The sequence below is a fragment of the Macrobrachium nipponense genome, chromosome 19, assembly GCF_015104395.2.
Source record: "Macrobrachium nipponense isolate FS-2020 chromosome 19, ASM1510439v2, whole genome shotgun sequence".
Lineage (NCBI taxonomy): Eukaryota > Metazoa > Arthropoda > Malacostraca > Decapoda > Palaemonidae > Macrobrachium > Macrobrachium nipponense.
This window is the reverse complement of record NC_061088.1, coordinates 32671148-32695975: the sequence shown is the minus strand read 5'-3', so window position 1 is coordinate 32695975 and position 24828 is coordinate 32671148. Positions and strand designations below refer to the sequence as shown.

Sequence of the window (24828 nt, the reverse complement as noted above, 5' to 3'; positions counted from 1 at the left end):
CTGAGGGAGTGATAGAAAACGATCAGGCAAAGATCCTCTGGGACTATGGTATCAGAACGGATAGGGTGATACGTGCAAACAGACCAGACGTGACGTTGATTGACAAAGTCAAGAAGAAAGTATCACTCATTGATGTCGCAATACCATGGGACACCAGAGTTGAAGAGAAAGAGAGGGAAAAAATGGATAAGTATCAAGATCTGAAAATAGAAATAAGAAGGATATGGGATATGCCAGTGGAAATCGTACCCATAATCATAGGAGCACTAGGCACGATCCCAAGATCCCTGAAAAGGAATCTGGAAAAACTAGAGGCTGAAGTAGCTCCGGCCGCATGCAGAAGAGTGTGATCCTAGAAACGGCACACATAGTAAGAAAAGTGATGGACTCCTAAGGAGGCAGGATGCAACCCGGAATCCCACACTATAAATACCACCCAGTCGAATTGAAGGACTGTGATAGAGCAAAAAAAAAAAAAAAAAAAAAAAAAAAAAAAAAAAAAATAATAATAAGAATAATAATAATAATAATAATAATAATAATAATAATAATAATAATCACAGATTCTACTAGATTAGTCAATAGATGAGCAGTAATTTAAATGCCGTACATCAATCATCACCAATATTTACGCTCTTCTGCAACAATTCTGACTAAAAGGAATATTATTAGCTGACTAACATGAAATTATTTACTAGTAATTCATACTATAACAAGTATACCATAAGCCAAGGGGAACTTTTGTAATTTTTAAAAATTTTCTTTATAAATTCACAATTTATTTGTTATGTTTATAACACTGTATCTCTATTGTGTTGATTTTAATCTACTGTGATGTTGGCCAAGACATTTCTATGAAACTTGGTTCTGGGAAGTTTTTAGTTCATTTGTATGTCAACATCAGAAATGCTTAATATTAAAATCAATTGAAACAAAAAAAAAACAAACAAGGTACTTTAAAATAAATAAAACCCAAATATAATAATTATCAATACACCGAACCAACTGAAGGAATGCTACTTCAATGCAATGATGCAGCCAAATGTGTGCAGTGCACCAAGTAACACATAACTATAAACTGGTGCATTGTTTTTTTGTCTCCAACATTTTTCCTGTCAAAATTGGAATTCATCTTTAAAGCCAGTAAAGTTAATTAATATGAAGTTATCAGATCCATGATTTTCTTAACAGATACAAAATTCCACACATATATGGACTTTGTTACTCCAACATTCAAAGTTAGGTACTGAATGAGGATCTGACTTAACACATCATCCTTTAATTTTTACTAGAAATAGTTTTTCTTTTTTGTTAAAGCATCTATAATCATTTCGATATTAATAAAAAAAAAATATATAATTATGTCTGAGTAGGTCATTTTACAGTTTAATGGAGTTGGGCTAGGAAGTACCATGAAGTTATGGTTAATGAACAAGTATACATCAGCCTATCAAATCTTCCTCCTAAACTCAAGATCCAGAGCCTATCTTTTAAGGCATTTAAAAAAGAAAAGTGAGTTCCATATGACATGACATATAGTAGCTGGCATTTTCCTAAATTACCAATAGTTTTATGAAGTTTCTCAATGTACATCAATAATTTCTTTTTAATGGTAACATGATAGCAAAGTGTACTACTAACACCTTTGAAGTTACAAATGTGAAATGGACATTTAATTGAGAAATATGACGGCAGTAAAATACCTAATGCAACAATGCCAGTATGCATAACTGCACTGGAAAAAGCAATTAAGATTTATACCTTTAAATGAATCTGGATTGAAATCTGGAGGGAAAAACTTTGATCCCTGAAGAGTGGATGAAGGAGTAAGTGATGGTGTTAGGTGAGGTGTCCCACTCATTGGAGTTTCTGCCTCCGATTCTTCACCACCTGCTGGAAATGAAGGAGAGTTATATACAGGGTTCTTTCACTTAATTTAAAAGCAATTCTAGCTCTAGGCAAAATGAGTAAGGTTTTTCATGTTTTTAGTGATTTTTTGAGAATATAAAAAAGATGAAAGGGGCTAAAAATTGCCATGCAAACTAGGTTTCAATAAAATAAAACGAGACATGCATATGTTCCTGTAATAAATGACTAATTTATCTCCTACAGAAAATAAAACTCGACTTTTGGGGTCATACATGAAAGATGGGAGAAAATGATAAAACATGACAAATTTTGCCTTAACCTAGAATTATAAGTTAACCATCCAATAATAAGGATAAAAGATTCATTCAAAATAGCTGTATTATTGATTGCAAACCACTATAACAACTTTAGACTTACTGGAATGCTTTCTCTTCTTCCTATAAGAACTAATGAACGTGCGAGGGGAAGAAGGGACAGAGGGAATGGTGGTGACAGCCATACTCGGAGACTGGACCTCATCTGGGTTGTACTCAGGCAATGCCCCAAACTTCTGCTCAAAATTCACTTGTTCCAACACCCTGATGAAAATAAAATGTTCCATTAAAAAAGTTAAGAATTACATGTTAAAATTCATCAACACTTCAACCATACAGTAGTCAGGTGGCACTGAAAATACTCCAATGTTAAATAGGTAACTAGCGTATATAGAGGGGAACATTTCACTCCATTGTTAACCCTGATTTTTGGTTGAAAATAGCTATAAATCTTGTCATGAAAGTAGAAAATACATAAGATGTTTCATTACAAAATGTAACTTTAAAACAGCCACTCACAGTGATTTACTGCTCAAATGAGCTCAAAATGAGATGTACGTGGCACATACAGAACTGGTGAATGGCCAAGATCTGATAAGGTTGAAGCTTAAAATGTTTCCTGGATAAGGCTAACATACTCTTTTAAAATGAAAATGAAAAAAGTATCCTGTAATGGAGTGAGGGTCCCATACTAAGACCTCAGGTTAAAGAAGTTTGAGGTAATGATATTTCCAAGAGAAATTTTTATACTCTTTCTATACAAAACAACAAACATAAAGAAAATGACAGAAACCAACATAAAAATACAAAGACATATGACCATCAGCATCACTTGGGCTATCAAAACTCCTGGCATCAAAGAGTCTCTAACTTCAAAGACATCCCAATTCTGACTAGCAGTTTTGGAAAAGCAATATTATGGCTGCACTACTTTCATAAGCCGCCTCTTTTAGGTAGGTGTGCTGGGTGCATTTAATTGTCTCAATAAATTGAAGTGATACAGCATATGATTGTCGTATTTTTATGTTTTACTTCAAAAACAAATATGAAAATGTACATTCCCCAGGAGATGCTCTTAGATTCTAATCACTTGTTATTTCATCAAGTAAATTTTATTATTTACTACTGTACAGTGGACTGCGGCCCTTATTTACAGGGGATGCATACCAGTCCCTCCCTCCGCAACAAAAAATTAACTAAAATCTGCAAATACTTAAAACCCCTATATAAAAAAGTAGAACTGCCAATTTTGTTCGTTTAAACACAAGAAAAGCCCTTATAATTTCATAACAAAAAGTGCATTTAGCCAAGAAATTGATATGAAACATTTTTATGTTTTCAATGATTTTTCCTTTGTTAATATAACCCTAACAAGATACTGCTTTACCTGACAATTCTGGATTTGGATTCTGTATTTCTTCCTTGACACTAACTTTTCTTTCTGTATACTATTCTTATATTAATGCTACTCTCATGACCTGTGAATTTTCAAATATATATGCATACAGTCTTAGTAACCATCAAGACTGACATGCCTCACTCAAGCTCAACAATCAAGACAGATATGCAAGGATGTACTTACTTATCCATGCCATCTTCTATATTCTTCTTGAAGAAACTCTTCTTGCCACTTGGAGAGGGTGGAACGGATGCACCCTGACTACCACATATAGATGCAGGAGTTAAGCAGTCTCCCTCTGAACTATTGCTACAGCTAGGGGAAACTTTCATCTCTAAGTTTGGCGGATGTTGTGGAGGAGCCATTTTGACTCCTGGCGATTGCTCCTGAGTGGTGTCGCTTACGACTGAAGCTTGTCCTATTGGATAAATTAAGGAATTTAATGTAAACCTGTGGCATAATAATTACAAAAAGCAAGACAACAGGAAAGATCACCAAGAACTACATGTTAAAATATTCTGGAGGACAACACAAGTACAGTATAGACATATTTACACACTAGGAGATGAGACACATGGTTACAAATAGCAGAGCTGAAGTTTAAATACACAGAATATTTCCTTTCTTAGGCTTCATTTATTTAGTTTTTTAAGTAATTTCTGGTTTTTGTAATGATGAAGTATATTCCTGTAGCTAAAGCAAATTCCTCTTGAATCAACTGCAATATCTACTACACAATTTACATAAGATGGTGGATGTTTGAATAATATCTAACCAATTTTGAGTTACATGTTTTCTCAACAGTTAGAATAATTAATATTTTCTGTTTATAAATCAACTCATCTTTAAATGGCCAAGTTGACAAGATATACTTTGCCTGAGCACTCTCATCTCACACAACGGAATTGACACAATTTTTTGGCAAAAGGAAATCTGCCACAAAAGCAAATGTGTACACTGTATCAATAATTAAAGGCATAAAAGCTTTACAACCAGCACTCATTCACATGATTTCTTAATCTCCAAATATCTTAAGTATCCTCCAACATTCTAACATATTTGTCAAGAACTAAAAGAAACAATACAATAATGTAATACATTTTCTTTGGTGCTGTCAGATTGAAATGGGTCAATCAAATTAATGAGGATAATAGATCGTTTTCATCAGTTTCTACAAATTAAAAATGCTAAACTAATAATACGTATCTCCTTTGGAACAATACAGCGTAAGAGTACAAATATCAACATTAACAAAATATGACATACTTTCATATAGCCAAGTTGCGGAATATGGATCACTGGGTCAGCCACAATAGAGCATTGCATTACCCACTAATATCACTAGTGGCTGGTTCAAAAGATATGCATACCAGAGGAACGCTGGGAAAGACTAATCCCCTCAACTTCTCCAACTACTTTCCTCTATGATTAATCACAACTGCGGTCACCTTTTACTTTCCACAAGGACCGGTATTTTACAACGAACTTCTGTCATGGAGTATTGAATACGAGTACCACTAAACAATGCACATGGCAATATTCCACATCCTTTATACCTCGTAACACACAACCAATCATTTTTAGTTATTAATTATTATGGCTAAGCACATAAAAGAAGCCTCACACCACATTAATACTTCATAATGACAAAAACCAAGAAATATTTACATATTGTTTTCATATTCAAGAGAAACTTATTAAAAAATTCATAAAAGGATTCTGGACAAAATGATATTGTTATGATACAATAAAGTTTCATACATACTTACCTGGCAGATATATACATAGCTATCGACTCCGTCGTCCCCGACAGAAATTCGAATTTCGCGGCACACGCTACAGGTAGGTCAGGTGATCTACCTGCCTGCCGCTGGGAGGCAGGACTAGGAACTATTCCCGTTTTCTAATCAGATTCTCTCTTCCACCTGTCTCCTGCGGGGAGGCTGGGTGGGTCTTTTAACTTAATGTATTATATCTGACCAGGTAAGTATGTATGAAACTTTATTGTATCATAACAATATCATTTTCATACATTCAACTTACCTGTCAGATATATACATAGCTGATTGACACCCTTTGGTGGAGGGCAAGAGACAGCTAGTTACTGACTAGACAGGTAAACAACATATGTTGTAGGTATTTATAGACCTTAGTTCCTCTGTGTTTCTAGACGAAGGATTGACTTCCTAGCTATTGCATAGGAGTCTGCTTCATCTCAAGAGCCTTAGCGAGATAGTGATCTGTGGCCAAGAGTTCTTGTGGATCTGTCGATGGGGTCTCTTCCACTTACTCGACAGAATCCTAACTGGCGTTTGTCAATGGGAGCACATCCGCTTATATGACAACACGCACTTATTTAAGGAGCGCAACACCGATCCCGATCACCTGTTCCTAACATGAGGGTTCGCGCTAAATTGAAAGAGAGTTATCCCCCAAACTCCTTTCAAACCTCCAATAAAAATCATTGAGTTAAAATAAATTCAACTCATTATTAAAGGATCAGTGTCGGCTCCTTATCCCAGCAACGTATCCGCTGATACGTATAAACCAAGAGAGAAGAATCTCTCGTAGGTTAACTTGAAGTCCTTCGTGTAATGAGTAGTCAACCCATAATTGCATCTCCTATATGTTAAAGCTAATATGTCTTCCTGACATATTGTTACGAAAAGAACAAGAATTTGCAAAAGCTCGCACTTTAGAGCTTTTTAAATTCTCAGCTGTTTGAAGGTATCATCAAGTCACTTATGAAATGCTTTAGAGATCACCATTGTTTCAAAGAAGACTAGGACTTTCTTTGAACTGGATCTCATCTGGATGAAGCCTAACGCCTGGCTGGCGCGAGGAGTATCCTGTTTAGAATACTCCTGGCGCCTGACAGTCGTAAAACTCTTCGAATACTCCTGCCGTCTGGAAGGCGCATCTTGCTCCAAATACTCCTGGCGCCTGTTAGGAGTATTAAGCTCAGCATACTCCTGCGCCTGGCAGGAGTATCGCGCTTCGAATACTCCTCCTGGCGCCTGGCAGGAGTATCGCGCTTCGAATACTCCCTGGCGCTTGGCAGGAGTATCGCGCTTCGAAATACTCCTGGCGCCTGGCAGGAGTATCGCGCTTCGAATACTCCTGGCGCCTGTTAGGAGTATTAAGCTCAGAATACTCCTGGCGCCTGGCAGGAGTAATCGCGCTCGAATACTCCTGGCGCCTGGGAGGAGTATCGCGATCGGAATACTCCTCGTCCTCCTGAATACTCCTGGGCGCCTGGCAGGAGTATCGCTCTCCGAATACTCCTGGCGCCCTGGCAGGAGTATCGCGCTTCGAATACATCCTGGCGCCTGTTAGGAGTATTAAGCTCAGAATCTACTCCTTGGCGCCTGGCAGGAGTAGCGCGCTCCGAATACTCCTGGCGCCTGGGAGGAGTAATCGCGATCGGAATACTCCTCGTCCTCTGAATACTCCTGGCGCCTGGCAGGAGTATCGCTCTTCGAATACTCCTGGCGCCTGGGAGGAGTATCGTGGCTCGGAATACTCCTTGGCGCCTGGCAGAAGTATCGCTTTCCCAGGAGGAGCATCGTGATCGGAATACTCCTGGCGCCTGGTAGGAGTATCACGTTCCGAATACTCCTGGCGCCTGGGAGGAGTATCGTGCTCATCGGAATACTCCTGGTGCTTGACAGGAGTATCGCGTTCCGAATACTCCTGGCGTCTGTTAGGAGTATTAAGCTCAGAATACTCCTGGCGCTTGGTAGGCACATCGCGCTTCGAATACTCCTGGCGCCTGGTAGGAGTAAAAAGTCTAGAATACTCCTGGCTCCTGGGAGGAGTATCGAGGTCAGAGTACTCAAGGCGCCTGGCAGGAGTATCTCTTCCCGAATACTCCTGACCTATGGAAGGCGCATCTAGTTCCGAATACTCCTGTGACTTGGTCGGAGTATCGCTCATGGAATGGCCTTTCGAATGGCAAGTATATTGCGCTTAGCGGGCGCTATACTCCTATCAGGAGTTCTCTCTTCTCCAGTTGGCTCTTGTTGCTTGGATGAAGATCTTGGCCTAGAACGATCTATAGTAAAGTCAGGCTCTTTGCGCCTACTTGGCGCCTGGCTCCTAGTTGGCGCCAGACGCTTGGCAGGAGTTACTTCCTTTCCCACGTCTCGCCTGCCTAACGCATCGCTCCCCCCAGAGATGGCCGCTTGTGCGACAACTCCCCTGTAGGGTTCGTCGCGCCCGACAGGAGATCGGTATTTGGATCTCTTAATCAGAAGTCTATCATCCTTTTTACGAGTAGGATCTTTAGAAAGTACTCCTACCAAAGACGCTAATTGCTCCTGCACATTCATCACAATTTAGTCCGCTCCATCCCGTAGACAATAGGAAATCTCAAAATTCCAAGAGACAAGTCTTCCTCCGAGGAGGATCATTATTGCATACTTCCGTTGCTAACGAGTTCTCCTCCTACATGTTGATGAGTTTTCTCGTTGCAGAAGCTTCCCTATCCTTGCCCGAAGGAAGGGAAGGAGCTTGGACTTTAAAGAGATTCTGAGCTGAAATTGGTTGATTTCTAGCTCTTGAATGTATCTCTCTGAACCTTTTGGGAAGTAGTTTGAGCCCTTCTCGCGTTCCAAAGACTCTGTCAGTAAACGTTTAAACCTTTTCTTCTTCTGTAGATGACAATGTCACTACATTACCCGGACAACGAAACCTCTATCTAACAGCGTTGATCCAGGAATAAAAGGCTTTAGTTCTCTTGCCAAACCTACTATGCTGGCCAGAGAACCCATTGCCGAGTCGTCATAGAATTTGATTCCAGATTCTAAAGCCCAAAATTTCACTTGTCCTCTTGATCGTTTAGGACCAAGAGAAACATTTGATTAGGAGCAGTTCCATCTTGTCGGACCACGGAATCTGAGGCCCAAATTAGGATCCCATTCTAAGTATAAGATCTCTTAATCTTATCGTATAGAGGTATTGTATAAGATCCCGAAGATCTTAATTCTCTACTATCTCTAATATTCTTTGTCTAGACAGAATATATCTTTTCACTGTGTTCATTGATAGCATAAATTACCAAGGTGATTCTTCCCTCTGAAAGGGAAGAAAATCCTTATGTAGTTCACAGAGGTATCGGAAGAGGACAGTTTCCCCTTTCTATCTAGCACGATCTGCAGCAACTCTATGTCTTTCACATATTTAAAGGAATTATCAAGCTTCCCTTGAAAAATCCTCTCATTCATATTTACTTCTGGTCAGTCTGCACGCAGACAGACTCAGAGTGAATAGGTTTTTCAGGTCCAATATTTATAATAGATTCCGATCAAATCTCTTAGAAAAACCTTCCGACACATGCTGAAAGAAGAACGTGACTTCTGTGAATCCAACCTTTTATTGCCAAAATGATGCATTCATCTTCTTCCTTAGATGCCCATTTATTTTAATATGTGTTAAGAATATATACAACTAGGGAAAAAAAAAAAAAAAAAAAAAAAAAACAAAAAAAAAAAAAAAAAAAAAAACTAAAGTTTATTCCCCTCTTAAAATTTAAAGATGGCGTATCTTGCTACCTCTCTTGTTTCGAGGAAAAGGAAGCAATCTATAAGAAGGTCGTTCATCTTCTGCCTTGCGAAGATATCTGTGAATATTTTCCGCAGGGTCTGACAACTCTTTCCAATGAATGTTAAATCGTGCTCTGCCGAATTAAAATTCTTTATAATCCTATCACATTGTGGTAACAGCATTCATCTAGGAAACTCTTGTAAGGATAGTAGGAGCGCTGTAATTAACCACGGTGTGTGCATAAGGCTTAAGCGTATCGTTATCTTAAGGTGAATTTTCTACTACATTCTTTCCTCGCCGAGGCAGAGAGATATCCTTAGCAAAACGAATACGATGTTATTCATGTTTGCCTAAAAAATTCCCTCAATTCGTGGTTAAGTCCCTGATTGTATGGGGAATATACGGTGAAGCATTCGATCCTTTAGGAGAGAAAGATGTAACCAACCGTTCACGACCGAGAACCGGATGTAACTAGATTGGCTCACAATTACAGCCGTGTCGTTCACTGCCTGGCTGCCTTCATTCTGAGTTGCCAGTTACTCCTTTCAATGAATGGATATAATAAAATTATTCTCGAGTCTAAGAAAACTCTCAATAATGCAAATTTTTGTTAAATACCGAGGCTGAATAGGTATTGTCGTAATAAACCTTTTAAGCGAAGTCTTTACTAGTAAATCCTTTAAGGATATAGACAATTCGTAGCGAACAGAAAGGCAACTATGGTATGCGTATTATGACTTGTCATTCAGTAGACATATACAGCAAGCCTTCTACGACACTCTTTCCTTTCTGACATGCAGAGAAAGAATAGAAATCTTACTCTCTTCGTTCATTTCGTCAATAATCCCGAATGAGTATTAGTCGAAAGATATTGCAAATGACAACCGAGGATCGAAGAGAATCTCTCCAGCTTTTATTATCTTGGAGATAAGTCCGTATTTTACGCCTTTCTTATCTGGAAGAGCCTCTAATCAATGAATGAGAGCTCGTACGAATCTTGTTCAACTTCCAAACGATTGCCCCTCTTTCTGTAAATGGTTGGTTGCAATCTATTTTAGAAGGAGGATGATTTTAATATCCTCTTACTAATACTGAACTAATTCTCACAATTCTGCTCTATCTTCCATTCCTCAATTTGGGGCAAGATTGAGCAACCGAAGGAGAGCGCTTCCTTTCGAAAGGTGAAGGGCTATTCGCAGTATCGACTCTAACCTGACAAGGGCTACGGCAGCCTGTGCTACATCTTGAGTCCCTGCCTGGAAAAAACCGAACTTGCTCTAGCCTTTATTGCAATAAGACGATCCTGACAAGGGCAACGGCCGCCTGCGCGACAACTCCCGTCCCTATCAGGAAAAGCCTTGAATGTCTTTCACCCTTCGTCTGGAGGACTCTCGGCGGTTGTCAGGCTCTTCTTGTAGGAGAAAGTGTCTGGCGCTAAGCAGGAGTATCTTGCCTAGAATACTCCTGGCGCCTGGTAGGAGTATCACGTTCCGAATACTCCTGGGCGCCTGGGAGGAGTATCGTGCTCGTCAGGAATACTCCTGGTGCTTGGCAGGAGTATCGCGTTCCGAATACTCCTGGCGCCTGGGAGGAGTATCGTGATCAGAATACTCCTGGATCCTAGAAGACGTATCGCCCTTGGAACGTTTTCTTGTTGGAAAGTTCCGAGCATCTGAAAGGCGATCCTCGCCTGGAAAGTTCTGTACGTCTGGAAGGTTATTTGAATCTGGAATCTTCCGCCTTCTGGAAGGTTCCGCTTGTGCGGAAGGTTCCGATCTCTTGTATATTTGTTCTTGCTTAGAATTCGACAATACTTCCATTTTCGACATAGCCCTCCCTTTCTTCTGAATGAGAAGGACTTCCATTTCCGATGAAGATCCTGGTTCATCGTGCTTCAGGCGCTTTGCGCCTCGTTTCAGACGCTTTGCGCCTCGTTTCAGACGCTTTGCGCCTTGTTTCAGACGCTTTAGGCGCATTGAGCCTCGTTACCGGAGCTTCATGCCCAAGGAGCTAGAAGCTTAAAAATTATATATATGTGTGTAATCACTAAACGAGATCCATATAATTCATTCGATCAACAAATATCCTTTAATATCTAATTCGATCTTCTCAGAATAGATATATTTTCATATACATGTACCGATGAGGAATTTATTGAAATAACTATTTCAAACCCCCATGGGATAGAGCCCCCCCCCGTCCAAACTGTTACGGAGGGGGGACGAACCCGGATAGGGCAATGCCTCTACCGCAACCTTTCTCCGTCTCTTCTGAGGTTCCGATAGCCAGACGAGATTATCTTGCATCTTCATTTAATCTACGCCGTTGAATGTTTTACTCCTTATTCGTCAAGACGATAATAAAAAGGGGAACACATTGAATTAGGATGCCTTTCCAATGGCTATCCCTGGCAGTCTGGGACGTTCTACAGAACCTGCCGAGGGGACGCCTGAACGGTGGGGGTTCTCCATAACCTCCGTACGGCTTTCGACATTCCTTCTCCTCCGGGCCAGGGAGCTTGGAAGAGGTCTAGGCCTGGGAGCGAGACAGAGCCGATCAGACGCACCCTCTAATGCAATGGGGAACACTATAATCACTTCTTACCTTATAATAGCTCGTATCTTGAGCTACATTCCTTTATCTTCAAATTGCAAATGAATTTGTAGTTTCTGTGAAGTAAGAAGGTGATGAGGAAACAACACTACTAGTACTGTTAATATTCTAACTGCTTGTCAGAACGAGGGCTATTAAAGCTTCTAAAGAAAGCATATCTAGTTCTATGTTTTCTGACTTCCTCAAATAGGAAGTTACCTTATTTTCCTCAATCAAATTCTAACATTTATTACACTTCATCAATGAATAAATATTTATATTTCCCTTTCTTGCAAACTATGTAATTGTCTACCGAAAACTTCGGTAGTTACACATACTCTATTCTTCGAAAACTTCGAAGTTAATTCATTAAAAGTTATTAAAAAGTTATTAAAAAGTTATTAAAAACGTATGCCAAACCACCGATCCAGTACTTCCCTGTAAAAGTCGGCCCAGAAGATCGATGGCGATGAAACACGAAAATCAAATCAGGAGGGAAAGCAAACATATGTTTACCTTCCCAGCGACAGAGAGAATCTGATTAGAAAACGGGAATAGTTCCTAGTCCTGCCTCCCAGCGGCAGGCAGGTAGATCACCTGACCTACCTGTAGCGTGTGCCGCGAAATTCGAATTTCTGTCGGGGACGACGGAGTCGATAGCTATGTATATATCTGACAGGTAAGTTGAATGTATGAAAAGACACTTTTTAGCAGTTAAAGGGAAAGAAAAAAGTAAAGGAAAAAAGATAAACACAGAATGTTAACAAGACTACAACAGCAAATTGAAATCAAATAAACAGCCCAAGTTATACCAACTACATTAATAACCACCTGTGGATGAGAGTCTCTTCTGACGTGGTGCTTTCCCTAACTGGGCAGGAGTTGGAGCAAGGATGAATTTTGGTTTGTCATCCAATTCTTCCTCCACTGTTACACCCTCAGGTACACTAGAGCCCAGTGTGGCCAATGGTATACTACTGGGTTTAACTTTTGGTTGGGGTTGCTGCTGCTGATTAAAATGTTGTTGAGGAGGAGACAGCTGCTGACCAGGCAAAGGCATGGCCACAGATCCGGCTGCAGGCGAATTGGTCACCACTGCTGCTGATCCACCGCCCTCACGACCTAATAGCATGGTTAAGTAATAAAAATTAATGGGCTTGACAAGTACTCTGCATGATTTCTGACACCATCAAGACCTTCTCTATAAAAGGAAGATGATGACCTTTCCCCTTTTAAAGTCCAAGTGAAGCAAAGACTAGTACTAGAGGTTTGATCCTCTTTGACTCAGTATAGATGGTGACAACCACAACAGACTTTGTAGTAGAAACTTCTGATCAAGTTTTATTTCACTATTCATTGGAGGAGGATTACGAGAGGTCTTTTTTATTTACATACCCGGAGGGAATGTTTGGTAAGGAGACTGGGTGAGTGATACTGCCTGACTAACTGCCACCTGCTGTCCCACAGCGCCAATACCCTGACGCGTACCCGAAATTAACACCATTCCTTGTGCTTGCGATGCAACACTAGTCTTTGTAACACCCGCAACTGTAATAGGTTTTATGACACTTCCCGCTTCCGACGTGCTCACCACTGTAGATGGAACAACCCGCACTCCTGCGGCTGAAGACACCGGAGTTACTGTCAACTGCTTTGCAGTTGAATCTGTGGACACCAGTAAATTACTGGGTAATATCAATTTCCCATCTGGCGTGAACGATGGCACCAGGTACTGAACGTGAGTAGGCTGACCCGCTCCCGCTGACACAGCTTTGCTAACAACTGGCTGACTTCCAACGGATGTTGCTGGGGTGGTTTTCACCACAACATTAGTGACATGCATAGGAGAACTGCCACAGGAAGCCACCTTAACTCCTGTGTTCAGTAGCGCTAAATGTCCAGGCGACATTAAAATTGCTTTTGGAATTGAGCTCATGGTGGGTGTTGCAGTGACAGCTGCAGTACTGCTACTGATGGCAGTGTGATACACCTGTTGACCACTACTTGGTATCACCTGAGTACCAGCTGGCAAAGTTACACCAGTATTAGCAATACCTCCCTTGCCATCACTTTTTGTTGTACGCAAGCTGATCGAGGTGTCCACTAGGACTGGTTTCCTCTCCTGTGTGGTCACAGTGAGATTGTGTATTGACTTGATGTGGTTCGTCTTCATGACCGTTCGCTGCCCTGTTGCTGAAGAGACATTGCTAATGATCTTGATATTTGTTCCAATGTTGTTCCCACTTGCAGACACATTCATCTTCTCACTATCTGACTGTGCTATACTGTTGCTCTCTGCTATACTTCGCACTTTGGGGGATGGTGGCATAGACCTGGACAAGAATTAAACCACAAGGATTATTAATGAGACACCAAATATCATTAAATAAGTATTAAATCAATTGGGCCACCCATTAAGAGGTAAAGTTAATGAATACTAAATTATATAATGTAAGGGAAGTGATAGATGCACAAGGTCAAGGTAGAGAACAAAATAAAAAAGGTTCATTAGCAAACAGAACAAAATCTTGTGCACTTTAAAATTAGGAAAAAACAGTAGACAAAAATGGTTAGCTATTTGAGGCAATGAATCAAGTGCTTTTGAATTATGAAAATATAACAGGAAAGCAATGCCAAAACTGTGATGTTATATATGAAACTCAAATAAGTAAAGCACAATATTACATTATAAACTAGACTCTAATTTAAATAAAAATACTTACGCTTTCTCTACAGGGTCTTTAAACACTCAAATAACAAAGAACTGAACAAGAAAACTGTACCTACTTCTCACATAAATTATGAATATTTTTTACAAATTATATAACATAAGAAAATCAATGTACCTTAACTGTCAAAAGGAAAAAAACAAATACTTATCACTTTCACACAACAGAAATATACATATCAGGCAAGAAAGTGGTTAGAACTTTTACCTGTTTCATCACCTATCATTATATATATACCAACATTCATGATCTTTAAATGTTCCCATACACTAGAAGCTTTGCTCAACAGACAATTCAATGGTGGCAATGTGCATGCACTCAAGTATAAGGCACCCTACCTCACATTCTAAGGGTCTACAGAGATGTTTACAGGTGTACAGAACAAAATTTTATGTACATAAAAATCTGGGGAATTCAGCTGAGATGTGTATGTTGCTGTAGTCTTACATAAACTGGAGCACACCATTTCTAAGGAAACAGGGGTCTATAATCACATGAACACGGCTATCACCACTCTTCTGTTGTTTATTGAATAAAAGCTTAGAGTCTTAAGCACTTGAAGACCACAAATGCAGGATAATTGAAAAGACAGTAATGGATTTGTGATGAAAGAGAATAAACATTGCATAATCTTCTACACCTATTTCCTGCTATTAACTTCAAGCTCAAATTTATACTACTTGTCAATATGGTACATATATCTATATCTAAGCAACGATGTTCTGCCATTACTTTCAGAGAAAATAAATTTAAATTCCTTCACTTATTGAAATTGGCTATTGTACTTCCAAACTATCCATGAATAGAAAGCCATGTTTCACAATCTACAAGCTGTTATTTTCTATCAGTAAAAATAACACCATATCCTTCAGAAAAAATCACTTCCTTAGTACAAAATTGATTAACAACAAAAGGATCTAAAACTTAAAATAGCTTCTCAGTAAAAAGAAATTGACCCTATTACAACTAACCAAGTTGCAGAAGTTTACATTTAGTCAAGTTAGGAATTCACTACAATTTCTGTAAGGATCAAATTACAGAACGCTGCAATTCCTGTACAGTTAGTACATCACTAAGGTCTCTAAACATGTAGAACTCTTTGTGAAGCACGTAATCTGTCAACTCTTCTCCAGAAATTAACCAAAGAAATTACTGTAGATGCATTTCCCTATGCAATGATACTGATAACAGTAAAAATACTGCACATTAAGACCTTGTTATCTTGGCATATAATAACTGGTAACTTGGGATAACTAAAAATTAAATTGGTCCTATCCTTCTAAAGCATAATTTGAAGAATATCAATGAAATACTGCAAGATACTTTCTTGTCAATATTTTTACATTTTTCAGGTTGTTTTTATGAAAGCATCTTATAGTGTCATGATCTTTGTACTGAAGTGTGACAGGGATAATACTTGAGGTACTGTAAACAAAGGACACATACAGTACATGTAGATGACTATCATATTGTATATTCAAAAGTTAAATTTCTAAAACAAAGATGTCTTGCATTACAACTGTACTCAGGTTTTGGAAACATACAGTTATGTAGGGTACTTTCAGTATGTTTCCAACGAATTCACATTAACTAACAAAACCTAATAACTAAAGAGACCTGAGCTTCATCCACTGAGAGTAACCGAGGTCTTACGGTAATTCTTTTTCCAACCTGAATTAAACCATCTCATTTCATAACCATAAAATCATACTTTCCTATAATCAAAGAAATTGTAAATAGTAAAATTCAGTGACATTTTAACTGCCTAAAAAAATTACTACACTATTTTTACAAAAAATAAAATCTCTGTTGGCTGCTGAAACTACCAATCAGCAAGGGATCTAAACCACATACCACCCTTTGTGAAACCCTGTATTTTCAATGCCAGGAATCAAACCCAGACTCATCCTCTGGAAAACGAGTGCGACGGCCACACGAGAATCTCAAGAGGCTGCAAAACAGGAACCTTGTTATATAAATGGAATCTGCACTAACCTGAAAGCACTGCCCGTGGACTGCAGTGTGGTTGAAGGCATATGGAGTGTTGGTGTGGAAGGCAAGTGCAGAGGGGAGGGTTTCCCAGCTGCAGAAAGTTGGTCAGCCCCCAGCTGTGCTGAGCCAGTAGGACCATAAAGTGTTACTACCTCCTCTGTCAATGGAGGTCTGGAAAAGAGGCAGAACTACATATAGAACCGATTACATAATTAAAATAATTTTACTCATATTACCACAAAATGTTTATAATTAAAAAGGATCTGGAAATTTAAATTTTCTAAGATATCTGAATTTTTTAACGACAAACCAAACCCTTTTCTGTGGATGATCTTATGGTAGAATATGGGTGAGAGAAAAATATGAACATACATCTATCAAGTGTATAATAAACCTTTCAGGAATAAATTGTAAACTAAAGAAATTCTAACCAAAAATACTATTTCCTTATAAGAGAGATTACAATTATTGAAATTTTTTGACAGTAAAATAACAGTCAAGTAACTAAGGCCTAACTTCATAGCAGAACATACCTTCCTTTGATGGGTTTGGGCTTGCACTTGACATCTGTACTTGTAGGGGGTGAGTAAGGTCTGCGAAGTCTCTCACTGACTTCTGTATCACTCTGAGTCTCGGAATCTGAGTCCCCAACACGTTCTTTGCAGGCTAAATCAATCTCACTGTTTGGGTCTGTGGAGAAAAACTATGCTGTGTAGATTACATTGTCAGCTGCAAAAAGATACAGTATATGCACTATAGTACAAGACTACCATACAGTAATTTAATCCAATAAATATCTACATCATTAAATACTGAAAACTCATAAATAAATGTAATACAATTCTAGTTACCAAAGACAGAATTTTTTTTTACAAATTGATATATATTTTCCATGAAAACCATTAACCATAATTAGCTTAACCTTCAAGCAATGGCTCTCCAGTTGCACAGAATTGCTAAATATTGTAAGATAAAGATCACATTATGAATGCCCATACTGCACTACATCAAACTCCATCGCTCATTCTTCCCTGCAATCCCCTGTATGGAGATATTTTCTGAATTTTTCTTCCAGCCTCAGCAATATTTTGTGCTCCTTATCATTCACATTCATTTTTTTATACCTTTTCTTCACTCTGTAGAGATTTACGTATTCTGTTCCCTTACCTACCCTATTCTTCCAATTCACTTTTAATATTCTACAGTGCAACTGCAACTTCCTTCTAATGATTATCTACTGACAACCTTCCATCCTCTACTGAATAGCTTTTTGAAAAGTAAAATTATCTGTACTTGGATCTAATTCTGTTCAATGCCTTAAAAAATCTTCCAACTCAATATTGCGGGTATAATATTTAGGGTCCTTTCAACTCCTCTTCTTAAGAGAGGTCTCATCATTCAAATATGCAACATAATGTTTAATTTTCATTGGTTCAAGATGGAGTTCTGCACCTCCTGCATGTTGAATGAGGATCCGTATTCATGGAGGTTAGAAAGCGTGAACATGGAAAACTTAAACACTGTGGCACAGCCTCTAAGGTTTCCTGTATTTAGAGGCAGAGGTAACGAGGCCCAGCTTGGGTCGGTGGCTGTTCCACCTAATTAGTGACAGAGGACAGACACCATCAGTTCCTTGCATATACATTTCTATTGAATTCTTAACTGGTTTCCAGCTGGCGCTAGATGATTTATCCTAACATTAAGACCCCATATTCGTTCTGTGCATGAACAATTAAAGATTATCCATGACAGGAATGGGTTTATACTATATACAGAATATCTAAAGCATTCTTGCATGCTCTCAATGGACAGTATCAGTCTCAGTTATCCAAAAGTGTACAGTTTGGGAAGATTTCCCACACCTAACCAGCCACCAATCTTTCCCTGGTCTCACTCAGGTTAGGCCAGGCTAACTCTTAAGTTATCCTATCCCAATACCACCTTATAGTACTTTCTTCAGTCTGCTTGGCTTTCAGAGGTGTCAAATTTGACAGTTTGCTTTTTTTCACTTTTGAAATATATGCAGAATCCTTCCCAATGCGGCATGTTTCTTGTTATCTTTACGTGATACTGATAGGTCCCTTCTTTCATTTTCACATCCAATCTCACTGTACAAGAATCTTTCCTTTCATTTCCAATAATGTCATATTTGTACTGAGAGGGTCTCTGTTGACTGAGATACTTTACATCATGAAATAAGTTAGAAGACACTTTTTATATTAATAAAGACCAAATCAGATTCACACTGTTGGACAAGGGGACAATGACAAATTTGTGACTAATTTATATTTTTCATAACTAACAAACCTGAGGTCTTAACATTAGGATTTACTAGCGCCAAGCTAGAAACCGGTAGAATTAAAATTAAACTTGTGAAATCCAGGGACTATTGGCATCTATACCAGGTCACGAGGCATGTATTACCCAGAATGCCCTGGGCGTCCCGTGACCCACCAGTTACACTTTTAACCCAGTTTAGACTGTTAGAGGGGTGGTTCGAGGTGGGCCTTTAATTGTTAAGACCTCAGGTTTGTTAGTTATGAAAAATACAAATTAGTTACAAATTTGTCATTTGTTCATATACGAAACAAACCTTCGGTCTTAACATTAGGATAGACTTACTTATTGGAGGGAGGTAAGTCTCTATAACTGACTGGGAGTTTGCCACCTTTATCCATTTCCGAATATTAGGAGTATTCCAAGAGAATGGACTATAAACCCTTGAACGAAAGATATAAGAGAATCTATTGGTTTCCCTCACTGGGTGCTGGTACCATGCCATGGTTTATAAACTATGGAAAATAGAGAACCTTCCATGACCTGGTATAGATGCCAATAGTCCCTGGATCTCACAAGTTTAATTTTAATTCTACCGGCTTCCAGCTTGGCGCTAGTAAATCCTAATGTTAAGACCGAAGGTTTGTTTCGTATATGAACAACTGGAATTGCAGAAACTGAACCCAAGGGGACCATCATGAGCACTGATCAAGTGTATATGGACCAGAAGAGTTGAATGATACATGGAGAATGGTCATAAGCAGAGTGTGGGACCTGTGCCAAAGTTGACATTCATGCTTATGACATCAGACCTCATGAACAGGTTCTGCAGAACCGCTATGATCAAGATCCATTGGAAGTACCAAGTCTTCCCTGTAAATCCCAAGGGAGGGACAGGAAGCATGACCCTTGTCTCATGGTGGGAACAAGCTCATGGACCATAATGTCAACCTCTTTCCACATGCCTTGTCATACATACCTGAAAATGCTGTGAGGTGGGGGAGAAGCTTGCTACAATTGCCTCATTCTCCTGACTTTCAACAAGACACAAGGTACTGAGCACTTGACAAGAGCAACATGCTCTTTGAAGAGGAAACGAGAAATCCTTGGGTAACCTGGAGAAGGATTCAACTTCTCCAATACTTCCCAGGATTGGGACAGATCACCTAAGGCATCCAGCAATGCAGGAACACATGTGCCAACAATAGGTGCATGGTCACTGTCCACACCAGGGTGGACACTGACCTGTCACCTCTGTCACAAGCGCAAGGGAAGGGTTTGATTCCCCTTCATCCCTCCAAAGACTGGGAAGCCTGCATGAGATGAGCAATAACATACCCAGCTGGAAGAAAATTGTCTTTTGGCCTTTTTTTCACTTGGTCCTGTACTTCACCCAATGTGAGAGAAACCAGTGCAACTCTAGTCTCTGCAAATTAAACAAAAAGAATTCAGATCCACACTTAGGTAAACATAAAGCATCCACGCACATCCTTTCACCCTAAACATTCACAGTTGTTATAATTTTCGGCCTTACCATTATAATAATATAAATATTTTGGTAGAAGACCCTCTTTTAGGCAAATACTGTTAAAAAGAATGGTAGAATTAAGCGAGTTGATTTTATATATTGTTTTTTTCTATATTTCTTACAATTCGCTTCTCAGGCTCAGTGATGTTTCTGAGTAACCGGCCAATATTCATATTGGGAATTTTCAAAAAATTATGAATGCTGAAGGTAATCTTTTATTTTATTAAAACAGGATTTCAGGTCCAGGTCAAGCAGGGGTCGTCGTCAGTGCCGGTATTATTCCGTAGGTGTAGTTCAATTCCAAGCCGGGGTTGTCTTTGGTTTACAGCTGGTGTTGATGCTGGTATTATGTGACGTTTCAACCTTCTCGCAGGTCATCTTCGGACGAGTCAGTTGAAGGACTGTAGCAAGAGTCTGCATGGCGGTATTTATAGTGGCTCAGATCTAGAGTTGGATTCTCATTGGTCGGGCCGGTCTTGGGCGAAGTCGTGGATCTCACACTGATGGGTGCAGAGATTCTGTCGTGCGAGCCCCATCATAGCGTGCCTGGGGATGAATGTCAGGAATTCTGTCAGTAACAGGGGTCCTATCATCCTGTGGGGGCTCCTGATTATCTGGCATTGTCGGGGGGTCGTTCGCTGCTCTCCGGGCGGCGGTGGGAAGGAGAAACATTTCCTAGTGATGTTTAAATGAGGTTTCTTCTCTCCTATATGGAGGGCTTCTAGGAGGCGCAGACATCAGGGATCCGTTGTCTGGTCTATTATCTCGATATTAGGAATAATATAATTTCTCTTTATTTGTTTATGAGCAGCCCTGGCCTGGTGAAATATGGCACCTTCTTGGGTGTGGCACGAGATTCACCTGGAGAAACGTATGGAGGTCATACCGACATATTTGCCGATACACATGCCCGGTCCGAGGATGCCTCGGCAAATACGTCGCCCAAGACCAGCCCAACCAATGAGAGTCCAACTCTAGGTCTGAGCTGCTATAAATACTGCCATGCACACTCTCTGGCTACAGTCCTTCAACGGACTCGTCCGTAGATGACCTGCGAGAAGGACAAAACGTCATATGATACCAGCCATACCAGCATCAACACCAGCTCTAAACCAAAGACAACTCTGCCTCGGAACTGAACTACGCCTTCGGAATAATACCAGCACTGACGATGACCCCTGCTTGACCTGGACCTGAGATCCTGTTCTAATAAATAAAAGATTACCTTCAGCATTTACAATTTTTTGAAAATTCCCAATATGAATATTGGCCAGTTACTCAAGAAACATCACTGAGCCTGAGAAGTGAATTGTAAGAAAAACAGAAAAAACAATAAGCAAAATCAACTCGCTTAATTCTGCCATTCTTTTTAACAGAAAAATAATAATAAAAAGAAGAAAAGTCCTTGCAAATACAACAAGAAAATGGCTCCACAGCAGCAAAACATCTGTTCTTTAAGGTGACCAAAGAAAAATTCAGCTCTACAGTAAAGTAAATCACAGGTAACCTCTGTCCCTTACCCTATCTGCAGCTAATTAACTGATATGTTAACAAACTTGCACAGACCTACTCCATCTAGCACAGGCAAATACTACTCCTTAAAAAAAAAAAATTTTATTCTAGGAGGAACAAACAACATTATGCACTGTGCCAGATCCAGCAATCACAAACCTAGAGCTCACATAATAAAGAGGATACCCACCTGTCTTATTACTAGTATTGCCATGGGTGTGTTCTGTTCCCCCTTCTTCACAAATGACCATTTTTGAGTCGTCGTCAGAAACTTCAGACCCGATGGTGTCTCTCCTAGGTACCATGGGGCTCCCACTTCCACTAGCAGTTGAGACATTACACAAAGGCATCTGGAACTGAAGAGTTGTCTGTAATCACTAATAAAAGTGAATTAATAAAAAAAAATAACACTAAAGCAAAGTGACACCAAATTCCTTTACTCTAAATTTGTCACACTAACATTCATTCCCTTCTCACATAATGCAGTTGGGGGAGGTTGGTCAGCATCTTCAAGCACTTCACTACCATCTGTTTATAATCTTCAGTCTAACAGCAGTTGACTTTGATGTATTTCTTATTCTTTTTCTTATTATTTTTCTTTCCTGGTTTTAGCTTCCTTGCTTTCCTATAGATTTTACTTGATTTTAGTTTCTATCATTTACAGCTGATTTATACTGCATATACCAATACATTTTCTTAGCCTTGCACTTTCTCTGGGCTTATCATTCTCATCTACTGCCTTGTATGAACTAGGGCAAAGATTATTCATAACAAAATAAAAGTACACTAGCTAAAGAAATGCGAGCTAATTTCTACAAAAAATATCTACTTGGCTAATTGGCCAATACATGTATAAAACTATTCAAAATGTGAAATCATTTAAATGGAACAGGTCTAAAAACTTTCACAGACGAGAATAAACAAGTGTGGAAAAACTGAAAACATAGAAGTGAACAACAAATGAGCGTGAACACAATAAATAAGCAAATAACAAAAACCTTTCATTAAGCAAAGGTAGGATTTATCCCAGCAATTTGCCTTTCATGGCAACATTTTGATGAAATTAATGGCTCAATGAAAATTCTGCCAGCCTTCTACTGAATTAGAAACCATGACCTGCTTATTCTATCATATGATTTCTAAACAACCAGCCCTTAACTCCAGTGGGGTATTGGGTCTAAACACTCCAGTACATTTGATTGGGTCTAAACATTCCAGCAAATTTTAAAAGTAACATATCTTCAGATTCTTTTTTTTTTGCAAAAGGGTATATCATCCTATTGTATGCAAAGCACATCAATTATGTCTATGTATATAAAGCAAAACCTCTGCATACTGATCTAAATGCAAAATTTTTCACAATTCCACCCCATTAAATCCTCTTTTTTCACATATCATAATTCCACCCCATTAAATCCTCTTTTTTCACATATCATAAAAGTGGTATCACCTGGAACTTTAACTTTTATCTTCTTTGCATAATGCTGTTGAGCAATAATTACATCCCAATTAACACAGTAACTTCATGTAAAACTTGCCTATTAAGAGACAGTTGGCATTCTACCCAAAGGGGTAGTGTTCCATTACACAATTATGATTGTGTTGAAGTTGTCTTCACAAGAAAGAAAGAAAAAAAAATCTCTCTCGTTATGTATTGTTATTTTATAGTAATGTCTAATAAAGGTGGCAATTATTTATATGCTTTCATTAATATATCAATATGCTGCTGTTGTTAACACTGTAGTACCAGCCAATTCACCTAAATCACAGTACATCAAAATGATTTTGGTTAATTTGCTGATAAAAGCACTGGTGTAACAATCTCTCTCTCTCTCTCTCTCTCTCTCTCTCTCTCTCTCTCTCTCTCTCTCTCTCTCTCTCTCTCTCTCTAACTTTCAATCAATCAATCTTAAATTGCATATTCTTTTTTTGTTTCAAATTCTGAAAGTCAATGTTCCTCAATAAAATATGTTTGGGTTAATCACTAAATAGTACAAGGCACAACATGTTTATGAAAGGCTTCAACAAATAAATGATAATTAACTAAACTCACTTTGCTTACCCCTTTTAAATGGTGTAGGGATTCCAAAAATAACCAAAAATCATGCAAAATAAATAATATCGCCACAATGTTCATTAAGATTTTAATGTCAAGATATGAAAGTGATAGTACAGAATAGGTAGCTACGTACTTATTTACAACAAAATCAGGAGACAAATATAAATTCACACTCACAAGCAATGCACACTTTTTTCAAGGTTTTATTATGCATGTGCCTACTGTGACATTCATCACAGCTTGAGAAGAGCCTTTATGAGGCTCAGAGGTCTGGATAAACTAATCCTTTATACGTATAATAATAATAACAACTATTGTATTTAGCAACTCGTTCAGCTTTGAAATTCAACTTTCTTGATAAAGCCTCTGAACAAAAGAATTATTCCTCAAGAAGATGAATATGATACTCGTAGTAAATGCAAATTTGGCAAAATTCGGGTTCCACACACATTCATTGATGCAAAGAAAAAACAACTGGTTCTAGACTATCAAGCAAGTTGCGATGTAGTACATTATGCTATTTTGAGATTTTTTAAATAAACCTTTTAGTGTACTTGTCTTATTGATATGATCTATACTATTTACTATGTAAATAGTTTCATACTGTTCAAGACTAGTGTAATGACTAGAGAAAGGAAGTATTGTTTTATATTGTTCAAAAGACTATCGTAATGACTATAAAATAAGTATGAACACATCCTGTACAGACACAGCTGCCATGTACATTATCCACAGGCTACATACTCACTCTCCTGTAATATTCCTAAAGGCTAAATGTTTTTTCAATGCATGATTGTGCCATCAATTGGGTTATGTTGTATGAAAAATCCTCAAGCCATACACTTAATGGTTCTCCTATCTTTGTAAGTATTTTACCACAAACCTGAGATAATAATTTGTGCAGCTGTATGAGTAAGACCTAACATTTACTACAAACTATTTCATCACTGGCCTTTACTTGCTTAGGCTTGATTCGCTCTTTCCAAATTTATGGCCCATTTTGGAAAAGGTCA

General features: G+C 38.8%; 1 protein-coding gene across 1 annotated transcript in view; it reads right to left on the bottom strand.

The window, feature by feature from the left end:
• LOC135215758 (protein capicua homolog) overlaps positions 1–24828 on the bottom strand; it is a 185338-nt gene that overhangs the window by 103958 nt on the left and 56552 nt on the right. The window contains 8 exon segments of the mRNA XM_064250715.1: positions 1762–1893; positions 2287–2447; positions 3766–4000; positions 12550–12840; positions 13114–14051; positions 16443–16610; positions 16973–17129; positions 21947–22106. Coding sequence (XP_064106785.1) covers positions 1762–1893; positions 2287–2447; positions 3766–4000; positions 12550–12840; positions 13114–14051; positions 16443–16610; positions 16973–17129; positions 21947–22106 — 2242 coding nt within the window.